This window comes from Chiloscyllium punctatum, chromosome 32, assembly GCF_047496795.1.
Source record: "Chiloscyllium punctatum isolate Juve2018m chromosome 32, sChiPun1.3, whole genome shotgun sequence".
Classification (NCBI taxonomy): domain Eukaryota; kingdom Metazoa; phylum Chordata; class Chondrichthyes; order Orectolobiformes; family Hemiscylliidae; genus Chiloscyllium; species Chiloscyllium punctatum.
In genome coordinates this window covers 51345533-51358090 of record NC_092770.1, presented here as the reverse complement: position 1 = coordinate 51358090, position 12558 = coordinate 51345533, and the positions used below count along the sequence as shown (strand labels likewise).

Here is a 12558-nt window from a genome sequence, read left to right as displayed (position 1 = left end):
TTTACCTCCATACTCCCTGTTGCTTTCACTTTCCCTTCCCCCCAACTCAGAAGTTTAAAGTCCTACTGACCACCCTATTTATCCTCTTCGCCAGAACATTGGTACCTGATCGGTTCAGGTGGAGACCGTCCCAACGGTACAGATCCGCCCTGTTCCAAAACTGATGCCAGTGCCCCATGAAGTGGAATCCCTCTTTCCCACACCAATCCCTTAGCCACGTGTTTACTTGCCTAATTTTCTTGTCCCTATGCCAATTGGCACGTGGCTCGGGCAGTAATCCGGAGATTATGACCCTTGAGGACCTGTGCTTCAATTTCCTGCCTAGTGCTTCGTAATGCCCAAACAGGTCCTCCACCCTAGTCTTGCCTATGTTGTTGGTACCAACGTGGACCACAACAACTGGATCCTCCCCCTCCCGCTCCAATATCCTTTCAAGCCGGTCAGAGATGTCTCGCACCCTGGCACCGGGCAGGCAACACACCATGCGAGACTCCCGATCCGGCTTGCAAAGGATACTATCTGTCCCCCTAATTATAGAATCCTTTGGCCAAAGTGATTCAAAATGAATTCTTTGCATTTGATGCCAAAGACAATGATTTTTGTGTTTTAAAAGGTTTTAATAGTGATTTAAAGATATCCATCTGTTCAGAAAAGTATGTTCTCATTGACTTAATTTGCATTACCTCTTTATTTCCACATTTCAAGGGATCAGTTTTGCAGATGTTACTAGACATGACAGATGTAACATCAGAATTGCAGTCAACATTTTGAGATTATTGTTGTATTTTGCCTATCGGTTGAAGTTTTAGATTTCCCACACAACTGGGCACAGCCACTGTTTCGTCAAAATCAGCTTAATTCAAATATGCCATTAGCATTTAATGTTTTCAATTAAAATACAGTTTTTGAATTGGGGCTGTATGGTAGTATTCTTTCCCAGGTCGCTACATTGATTAGTGAACTAAACTGTTCAGATTGAATGGTGCTAGGTCCTACAATAGACAATAGACAATAGATGCAGGAGTAGGCCATTCTGCCCTTCGAGCCTGCACCGCCATTCAATATGATCATGGCTGATCATTCCTAATTAGTATCCTGTTCCAGCCTTATCTCCATACCCCTTGACTCCACTATCTTTAAGAGCTCTATCCAATTCTTTCTTAAAAGAATCCAGAGACTGGGCCTCCACTGCCCTCTGGGGCAGAGCATTCCACACAGCCACCACTCTCTGGGTGAAGTAGTTTCTCCTCATCTCTGTCCTAAATGGTCTACCCCGTATTTTTAAGTTGTGTCCTCTGGTTCGGCACTCCCCCATCAACGGAAATATGTTCCCTCCTGCCAGAGTGTCCAGTCCTTTCATAAGCCTATACGTTTCAATCAGATCCCCTCTCAGTCTTCTAAACTCAAGGGTATACAAGCCCAGTCGCTTCAGTCTTTCCGTGTAAGGCAATCCTGCCATTCCAGGAATTGACCTCGTGAACCTACGCTGCACTCCCTCAATAGCCAGAATGTCTTTCCTCAAATTTGGAGACCAGAACTGTACACAGTACTCCAGGTGTGGTCTCACCAGGGCCCTGTACAGCTGCAGAAGCACCTCTTTGCTTCTATACTCAATCCCTCTTGTTATGAAGGCCAGCATGCTATTAGCCTTCTTCACGACCTGCTGTACCTGCATGCTTGCCTTCATTGACTGGTGGACAAGAACACCCAGATCTCTCTGAACAGCCCCTTTACCTAATTTGATACCATTGAGGTAGTAATCTGCCTTCCTGTTCTTGCCACCAAAGTGGATAACCAGACATTTATCCACATTAAACTGCATCTGCCATGCATCTGCCCACTCACCTAACTTGTCCAGGTCACCCTGTAATCCCCTAACATCCTCATCACATTTCACCCTACCACCTAGCTTTGTGTCATCAGCAAATTTGCTAATGTTATTGCTGATACCATCTTCTATATCATTTACATATATTGTAAAAAGCTGCGGTACCCCACTGGTCACTGCCTGCCATTTTGAAATGGAGCCGTTAATCACTACCCTTTGTTTCCTATTAGCCAACCAATTCTCTATCCAATCTAGTACTTTGCCCCCAATCTAGTACTTTGCCTACAACTAACCTGTCAAAATTTTGGTGCTCTACAACATCCCTTGGGGCTCTTTTTATTAGTTTTCATTAACAAACCCTGGTCTGGTTATTGGCTGAGGACACGATTAGGCTCTATTATGACTTCCCAGCAGTCAGGTAGCTTAATATGATAAAGTCACTTGCTGATGGAAAGTAAAGTCATCCTAGTCCACCGAGACCACAGGGCGCCCCTCTCATTAGAGAGACAACTGCTGGTGGTTTAACAGAATGAGGGGAGAGTTTGAGGAGATAAGTCCTTCATAGTGGCTTCAGCTTTTATGGGAATTAAACCCTGCATCATAAACCAGTCATCCAGCCAACTGAGCTAACTGACCTTTGCTGATGTGGGGAGTAGCTGGAGCAGCAGAGTGAAATCTGATATTATTGTTGAGCTGATAAACATTGAGGGACTGTTTTGATTTAAGCAAAAAGTGAAAAGATAGAGAGTTAGGGCTTTTCATGGATTTTAAAATCTTTCAATTATTTTCAATAATGGAAATGGAAAAACAAATGCACACCAGTACTAAAAAAATTATTTGTGTTATTGAATACTGCAAGGAGACAAATGCAAGTATTTTCTTAGAATTATGCCAAATAATTGTGGAAGTACTATTTAATGGCAGATTAAATATTGTCATTGAAATACTAATTTTTTTTTCTCACATCTCTGGTGACAGGAAATTTATTTATCGTCTATTGTGCTTCATGAAATCCATTTGAGAAGTAATCAAGTTGCAAGTGAACTACATTTTATCACTCTGGCAACACTGGTTTTAAAAGGAATCCTTCAATTTAAAAACCAAAAGAGGTTCAGTGTTGTGAAAGGGTACATGCTGTGCTGTACATTTCATTTCTATTCTGTTCAGCCAAGAAAACTTAATGAAAGCTTATGATTTGGTAAATATATCATAAGTGAGATGCAGCATTATCATGGAGGAACAGAAAATGTACCTTCTAAAAAGCAATCAATTTCCTGCATCTGTTGAATAAAATCTTTTTAGCCTTCAAACATCCTGACTACTCTTATTAATATTTTGCATGTTTTAAAACCAGACAGCATCTTTTGTTCTACGAAGTAATTGGAAGTCTACAATCATTTAACTGTTTACTGGTATTTTAAAAAGTATTGGAACTAGCTTACGTGTTTTTGTCCTTTCTTGCCCCATGTGTCAGAAATTGATTTTTGAATTTGTAATAACTTTTGGTATCATTGTGTAGCCCTTATGTAACTAGACCCGACATAGGGCATTGAATTCTCCTCCTGGGCATGTTCAAGGTGGAGTAGGGATACCACCCACCAAGTTAATCTGCCGCTTTTGCGGATAAGTACATACATCATCAATGCAAATTTTGTTCTGGTGCTGGCTTTCAACAAAACTGGAGCCACTTAAAGGGCTTGCATTGCTTTCAGAGCTGCAGAAAGGTTCGATGTAGCAAATGGGATGAACCACTGAGATTTAATTGATGCTCTGAAATGAGGTGCCCCAAGAGGGGACAGAGAACACTGTAAACCAGTTTCAAATGAGGATGCAGAGGCAGTCAGTGCAGTTTGCATTGTCGAGTGTAGTATAGTGTGGCAGTAGTGTAACAGGTTACTTTCTTCTTAGGCACTCCCTTTTGGATTGAGAATGACATTGCCTTCCACTTCTCCTGTTGAGTGACCAAACGGTCAATACTGATCAGTACACTGGGCTGCAGGTGGTGGTTGCTGAAGTGGTGGGTAGTTCTGGATTTTGCACAGTCTTTCTGCTGTTTGGTCCAGATGAAGGACAAGTGCAATCAGACATGCTCAGTGCTTGGCTGCTGCATAGTTGCTTTCTGAATTGGGTGGTCTTGGGCAAGAGCTGAAAATGTGTTGCTGGAAAAGTGCAGGAGAATCGACGTTTCAGGCATGAGCCCTTCTTCAGGAAATGGGCAAGAGTCTTGGGCAAGAGTCGAGAGTGTAGTGCTGGAAAAGCACAGCAGATCAGGCAGCATCCGAGGAGCAGGAGAATCCATGTTCCGGGCATAAGCCCTTCATCAGGAATGAGGCTTGTGGGCCAGGGGGCTGAGAGATAAATGGGAGGGGGGTGAGGTTGTGGGAAAGATAGTTGAGAATGCGATAGGGTAGATGAAGGTGAGGGAGAAGGTGATAGGTCAGAGAAGAGAGTGGAACAGATAGATGGGAAGGTTATGGACAGGTCAGGAGGGCAGTGCTGAATTGGAGGCTTGGGACTGTGATAATGTAGGGGGAGGGGAAATGAGGAAACTGGTGAACTCCACATTGATTCCGTGTGGTTGCAGAGTCCCAAGGTACAAGAGTCTCCAGGCATCAGATAGTTAAGGTTTGGCGATTGGCGGAGGCCCAGAATCTGCATGTCCTTGGTGGACTGGGAAGGGGAGTTAATCTCCAGCGTCTGCAATTTTCACCTCCCTTGTTTTTACCTGTACGCCCACCAATGTCATCTACTGTATCTGTTGCACCTGGTGTGGTCTCTTCTACATCAGGGAGACCGGACGCTAACTTGAAGATAGTTTCAGAGAACATCTCTGGGACACCCGCACTAACCAACCCAGTGGCTGAGCACTTCAACTCCCCCCTCCCACTCCGCCAAGGACATGCAGGGTCCTGGGCCTCCTCCATCACCAAACCCCAAACATCCGATGCCTGGAGGAAGAACGCCTCATCTTCCACCTTTTGAGACCCTGCAACCACACAGGATTAATGTGGATTTCACCGGTTTCCTCATTTCCCCTCCCCACACCTTCTCCTGGTCCCAAGCCTCCAACTCGGCATCGCCCTCCTGACCTGTCCATCACCTTTCCCATCTATCTGCTCCACCCTCCACTCCGACCTATCACCTTCACCCCCAACTTCATCTATCTATCGCATTCGCAGCTTCCTTACCCCCCCCCAACCCCACCCCTTTCAATTATCTCTCAGCCCCCAGCCCACAAGCCTCATTCCTGATGAAGGTCTTATGCCCAAAATGTTGACTCTCCTGCTCCTTGGATACTGCCTGACTTGTGCTTTTCCAGCACCACACACTCGACTCTGATCTCCAGCATCTGCAGTCCTCACTTCCTCCCCGGTCTTGGGTGAGAGAGGCCCATGAGTCGGTGTGAATCTTGCAGTTTTTTGCTCAGGAAAGATTTGAGGGCATCCATGAAAATGTTCCCTTTCCTGTCCTGGTAACTGCTTGCTGTGACATGGATGATGTTCCTGCTCCCCCTAACAATGATTGATTGATTGTAACCAGTACCTCAGTGCTGGGGTTGTTTGCCTGGGAGATAAGACTGGAGTACCTGTCCTACAGGGGCGTTGCTGGTGATGTGTCCCAAGGGACTTGATGTGTCTGATGTACCTTTAATTAAAGTTTCTGATGCATATAACAGAGCTCTGACTCTGCTACCCTGGAAGTAAGGGTCAGGCTTGAGGTCTTTGTCATCAGGCACTCAGTCTCCAGTGTTCCTCAGATAGCCAAAGGCCATGAGAATAAATTTCATTGTCAATGTCTAGCTTCTATCTACCCAAGGTATGGATTTGATCCATATTTTCCAGTGGCTTGCAGTGATCCTGATGGTCAGGCAGTAAGTTTGTGCGGTGGAAGCAGACTGGAATAGGGCCATTTGTCTTCCAAATTACATCCTGAAGTGCACACTCTTATGTTCTGGTGAATGCATCAATGATCATTTTGGAACTCCGTCTCCTGGTCTGTGCACAGGCAAAGATTGTGTGTCAGCTATAGCTCGATGAGAGGTTCAGGGTGGAGTTGGTTCTGCACTGGAGGTTGAAGTTTCTTGCTCATCCTTCGATAAGCTCTAGTCGGAAGCTTCATGGATATGGAGTGGAATGTTCAGCTCAGGAAGATAGTGGAGGAAATTGGTGCAGCCACCCAGCCTTGCTTGACCTCGATTGGTCCACTCATTGGGTCTGTTAGTGAGGACCATAGTCCCTTACCATCATGCAGCAAGTAGGGAGTCTGGGTGGATTTCCATGTGCAGCCAAGTTGGAGGGCCCCACACCACACTCCTTCTCGGGTGACACTCAAACAACTTAACGATATCAACTAAGTCCATGTATACAGCTTGTTGCCGCTCTCTACATTTTTTTTGCTGTGATGATCATGACAAAATACTGAAAGTGGGCAGAGAAATTGGTGCCTCTTGATGGATGGAATCTGCATTGTGACTGATAGGAGCTTTTCAGGCAAAGACAGGAGGCAATTGAGGTGAATCCTTGTAACAAATGGCGACCAGCAGGAGATGAGGCCAAATTGCAGTAATGACAGAGTGGTGGTCTTATTGGTCTGTCGTTGCAAAGGCTGTTGCAAGGATTCTCCACAGTTGCTATCACGAGACACAAGTACTGCTTTGGTCATCACCAGCCTCCTCCAGAGATCTGAGCTGAGATGACCGACCTCGAACCAGCACAGCCATTTTCCTTTTTATGCCAGTATGACTCCAACAGCAGAGAGTTTTCACTCCCTTGGATTCCCATTGAATCCAGTTTTGTTAAGGCACCTTGAGGCCACACTCAGTTGAATGTCAAAGGCTGTCACTCTCAGCTCACCTCTGGAGTCCAGCTTTTCTGTCCATGTTTGAACCAAGGCTATAATAAGATCAGGACCTGAGTGACACTGGTGGGACCCAAACTGGGCGTCACTGAGCAGGTACTGTTTGATAGCACTGTTGATGACAGCTTCCATCACTTTACTTTACTGATGATTGACACTAGATTAAGGTGGTCCTTGGATTTGACCTGCTTTTCATGTACAGGACGTACATGGTCAATTTTTCACATTGCCATGTCCCTACCTGACAAAGTCCAGAATGTGAGTCTTCAATACTATTGGCAGAATGTTGTCAGGGCCCATAGCCTTTGCAAGATCCAGTGCTTCGAATTGTTTCTTAATAAGTGACCTGAAGTTTGGCATCTGTAATGCTCTGGGCACCACTGGAGGAGGCTGACATGGATCAACCACTTGGCACTTCTGGCTGAAGATTGGTGTGAATGCTTCAGCCACATCTTTTACTCTGTTAATAACGTAGGAACAGGAGTAGGCCCTTCAGTCCATAACGCCATTCAAGTGCGCTCATAGAGTCATAAGACTGATCTGTGTACTGATCTGTATCTCCATATACTTGCCTTTGGCCCATATTCTTTAAAACCTTTGTTTTACAAAAAACGATCTCTGATTTAAAATGAACAATTATGTCTTAGCTTTTCCATCAGTGAGGTTTGGGATATTTGGGGAGCCTCCTCCTCCAGTGAGTTATTTAAAATTGTCCACTACAACAGAGGATTGTGCAGGACTGCAGAGCTTATAGCTGATCTGTTGGTTGTGGGATTACTTGGCTCTCTCCATAATTTGCTGCTTATGCTGTTTGGCATATTCCTGTTTTATAGCTTCACCAGGTTGACACCTCAGTTTTAGGTTTGCTTGGTGCTGTTCCATTGTACCAGAGTTGAATTCCTTGCTTGATAGTAATGGTTGAGTGGGGGATATGCCGGACCATGAGGAGTGCAGTTCTGCTGCTGTTGATGGCCCACAGTGCCTCATGGATGCCCAGTCTTGAGTTGTTAGATCTGTTCAAAGTCTGTCCCATTTAACACCGCAATAGCACTACACAAAATGATGGAGAGTATTCTTAATGTGAAGGCAGCACTTTGTCTCCCCAAGGGCTGTGCAGCAATCATTCTCCATGTGGACAGATGCAGCTGCAGTTGGCAAATTGGTAAGGATGGGGTCAAGTATGTTTTTCCCTCTTGTGGGTTTCCTTCACCACCTGCCACAGACCCAGTCTGTGTTCTTTAGGACCCCACCAACTCGATCAGTAATGCTGCTGCCGAGCCCCTGTTGCTGATGGAGATTGAAATCCCCCATTCAGAGTACCTTCTGCATTCTTGCCACCTCCAAGAGCTTCCTCCAAGTATTGTTCAACATGAACTGATTTCATCTGCCAAGTGGGGAAAGGAGGCGGTTTCCTTTCCTGTGAAGGATGGGTGACTGAACCTCATCAAAGTCTGAAAACCATTTTTATATTTGTAAAGCAGTATTGTGAGGGAGATTGATAGCATGGATCACAAGTCCAGAAGGCTGTGCTGTCTACGCAGCACAGGGTATAGATAGCTGCTGTTGGCTGGAGAACCTGCAGTGGGAAGATTTGGATCCACTGGCTGTAGTCCATGTCGATGCTAATGAGATAAGTCAAAATGGGAAGGAGATTCTGCTCAGTGATTTTGAGGAATTAGGTGTTAAAATTTTATAAAAAGCACCTAAACTCCAAGGTAGTAATCTCTGGACTAATGCCTCTAGGTAATTGGGGTGAGTCAGCATGGTTTTGTGAAAGGAAAATCCCGTTTAACCAATATAGCCAAATTCTTTTGAAGGGATGGCACGTACTATGGATAAAGGGGAACCCATCAATGTGCTGTACTTGGATTTTGAAAAGGTATTTGGAAAGGTGTCACATCAAAGAAAGGTGTCACATCTGTTATTACCACAGATTAGGAGCTCATGGTGTGGGGTGACATACTGACTTGGATACAGTGTTGGCTAGCAGAAAACTGTCTGCCGAAACAAATCGGTTTAACATTTGCAGCGTGTGAAAAGGTCTACAATTCACAAATCACATTTACGAAACACGCATAATAGAAAAACTGCTTATATATCTTTTCTTAGATCAGGGTCTCAAAACTGTTCAAAAACTCCGCTTGTAGTCTAACTCGCATCTTGTACTTTTTTTAAGCAAAACCTATCTACTTTTTTTTATTGCATTCCCTTTGAAATAAAGGCCAATGCTGCATACTCTTTCTCTACTTGTATTGTAGAGATCTGTGCTGGTCCCTCAACTTGTTACAATGTTTTAATATCAATGAGTTGGATGTGGAGGTGAATGGCTTGGTGGCTAAATTTTCAGGTGAGACAAAGATAGATGGGAAAGACAATATAAAGACATTGAACAAATGGACAAACGTTCTGCCAGATGGAATATGATGTAAGAAATGGTGAAGTTGTTCATTGTTCAGTAGGAAAATTTTTTAAAAATTGAATGGTGAACAGCTGTAGAGAAGCGCTGATCGTAATTGTTCAAGAATCCTTAGATTCTGGAAAAGTCCCAGAGGAGCAGAAAATATTTTTCTAAATAAATCAAAGGATGAAGGTGTCACTGGCTAGAGTAATGTTTATTGTCCATCCCTAATTGACCAGGGGCAGTTAAGAGTCAACCACAGTGCTGTGGGTTTGGAGTCACATGTACGCTATACCAGGTCAGAACAGCACATTTCTTTCAAGAACATTAGTGAAACAGATGGGTTTTTCCCTCCCCAGCAATTGGCAATGGGCGTTATGGTCATCATTAATTTTTATTGGAGTCAAATTCCACCATTTGAACCCAGGTCCCAAGAATATTACCTGAGTGTGTGAATTAATAGTCCAATGATAATACAGCTAGGCCAACACCTCCCCATGCCAATGTAATACCTTTTTGTTTAAGAATGAAAGGAGACAAAAAAAGAGTAAATAGGCCATTTAGTGCAGCATCTGTTATTGGGAAAGTGTTAGTGTCTATTATAAAGGAGCAGAGTATTTTGAAATATTTAATATGATGAAGCAGAGTCAACATATTTTCACGAAGGAGAAATCTTGCCTGACAAATGAACTAACAAGCAGGATGGATAAAGGGGAGCAGCAGAAGTACTTTATTCGGATTCTTGGAAGGTATCACACATTAGATTACTTAATATGATTGGAGCCCATAATGTTCAATGTATATTAGCTTGGATAAAGGATTGACTAACTAATAGAAGATTGAGTTTAATATGAGGCATTTTCAGGATGGTAGACTGTAACTAGTGGTTGCTGGGGGAGGGGGGATGGCTACAGTTATTTGCAGTATGTGTTAATGACTTGGGTGAGGAAACTAATGCGCTATAGCCAAGTTGGCGGAATACAAAATAGGTGAGAAGCAAGTGGTGAAGATAGCCGAGTCTGCAGAAGGATATAGATTTGTCACAAACTTGGCAAATGGAATATTACGTGGGAAAATATGACGTTATGTATTTTGGCACGAAGAATAGAAGAATATTCATTTACAGAATAACTGCAGCAAAAAGCTCCAGAACAGAGGGATGTGTGTGTCCGCATCCTTGAATGACACTAACCTAGCATCCAATTTCAATGGGAAATAGAGAAAGAATATGGAGCGTTGGCCTCTATTTCAAAGGGAATGCAATATAAAAATAGGTAGGCCTTGCTTTAAAAACACAAGACACTAGTCAAACTGCAAGTGGAGTTTTTGAACAGTTTTGAGACCCTGCTCTAAGAAATGATATACAAGTAGTTCTTCTATTATGTGTGTTTTGTAAATGCAATTTCTGAGTTGTGGACATTTTTATATAGAGCAAACTCTTGTTAGTTATTGTGCAATGCCATCCCCTGTATTACCAGTCAGCTGTTATTTACTCTGCTGGCACATTTATTGCAACAGGTTGTCGTTTGTGTATTTTGTTTTGCTTCTATTTGCGACTAAGGTAGTTTCATTTATATCCATCAGTGAGAAAAACAAAGTGAGAGCCTCGAATCTGCTCCCAGGGCTAAGAGTTTAATTGTTTCAGGAGTAATACCACACCACTCTGGAATGCTTACTGGGATAATGCTTGGAGTTGGGGGATGGGGAACAAGGAGCGTAAAGAGAAAGAGGCAGTGAAAGAAGGTGTGAATGCAACAACGCCCAGCAAATGTTGGAGAGTAAGCAGAGCCTTTTATTAAGCTGAGACTCAGTTGCTGGCTATCTGAAGCTTCAACACATGGTGACTTCACAAAAGAAGGTGTATGTGTGTGAGAGGGGGGAGATTTTTAGGAGAACTACTTGTACAGGCATTGGAGGCAGTCAATGGAATGTTTATTAGGCTGATACCAGGTAGGAGGGATTGTCTTTTTAAGGAGTGGTTGTGTAGGTTGGGCCCGCACTCATTGGAATTTGGAAGAATGCGGGATGACCTTATACAAGACATATGGAGACTTGACAGGTCAGATGTTAAAAGGTTGTTTCCCCTTGTGGGAGAGTCCAGGAGAGGGCATAATCTCAGACTAAGGGGTCACATATTTTAAGATGGAAAGGAGGAATTTCTACTGTGGTAGTGAATTTGTGCAGTTCTTTAACACAGCGGACTGTAGACACCGGGTCATTAGATGTACTCAAGATTGAGACAGACAGTTTTTTAAAATCAGTAAGGGAATCCAGAGTTATAGGGAGAATGCAGAAAAATGGAGTTGAGAATTATTAGATCAACCATGATGTCATTAATTGGCAGAGCAGAGTTGATGGGCTGAACTGCCTCCTTCTGCTACTTGTTATGGTCTTATAGGAGGATACTATTTTTCAGAGTATGGTTCTTTTAGTTTTGGGTTGTGAAACAGCCTAAATGGAATTGGGATAACTTTTTAACTTACTACTGTTGTGAGCAGCCAATGTTTCTATTTAGATTGAACTATGGTAATGACATGAGCAATTATGAAACTAAATGTGTTTTTGAATGACTCACTAACTTATTTGTGAGTCAGGCATGCAATGAATTATGACACACAGCATACGTACTCATTGTTAGAGAGGAGGGAAAATCATTGGTCCTTGTATAGTAATGTAATCTACTTCTGTTTTTAAACAATTTAGATTTCTTTTCAGATTCTAAATTAATCAAAAGCTGTTTCTTCACTGGAAAAAAGACAATTGAACAACAACTCAGTGTGACTCAAGGACCTGACATGAACCTGGAGCAGTTGGCTGAGAAAGGTAAGTGGAGATTCAGAGTAATGGTTAACTTTGAAAGTGAGTTCAGTTCGCTGGAATTTGACATCAATGTCAGAAATGCCTACATGAAAGCCTGTGAGGTGTGAAACAATTGCATTAAGCTGTTGGCATCACCAGAGCTTTTTACAAAAGGATGTTAAAGTGTAACTTTAGCAAAGATCCTGAATAACAAGAGTCTAATAGTAAGTTGTTTTAATATGAAGGCAGCGTAAGGTCTTTTCTTATTTTGTTTTATTTCTTACTATTCTTCAATTGGGTTAATGTTCACTATCTTCCAGAGGCAATAACATTGCCCTTCATTAACTCATGCAGGACAGTGGACACAAATTAACATTCACTTATTATGCTTAGAGCCTAGCAGGAGCTCTGTACACTGGGACAGTAATGTGGTCCTTTTTCTTGAAGTTGGTGTCATTCCATTGTGTATGTAAATATGAAATGCCAGTCCTGTAAATTTAACTTTAGTTCAGATTTTAAAAAACCTCTTGACTCTTGCCTAAATCAATGGAAACATGCTATCATGAGACCAAATGTCTGTTAATAAGCAGCAACAGAAATAACGTGAGGAAGTTTTTCCAAAATCTACGGAAGATTACGTCAAACTGATGATTGACGTACTGCGAGTGAAATGTTC

General features: G+C 42.9%; 1 protein-coding gene across 6 annotated transcripts in view; it reads left to right on the top strand.

Annotated features, from left to right (window-relative positions):
* LOC140458166 (rho GTPase-activating protein 8-like) overlaps positions 1-12558 on the top strand; it is a 106109-nt gene that overhangs the window by 37554 nt on the left and 55997 nt on the right. For 2 of the 6 annotated variants that reach the window (XM_072552359.1, XM_072552356.1), the window contains exon 2: positions 11787-11906. In XM_072552359.1, coding sequence (XP_072408460.1) covers positions 11879-11906 — 28 coding nt within the window. In that variant the 5' untranslated portion in view covers positions 11787-11878. Of the gene's footprint in view, positions 1-10683; positions 10862-10889; positions 11610-11786; positions 11907-12558 lie in introns of those variants that run through there. The other 4 variants (XM_072552357.1, XM_072552355.1, XM_072552360.1 and 1 more) reach the window with 4 other exon arrangements.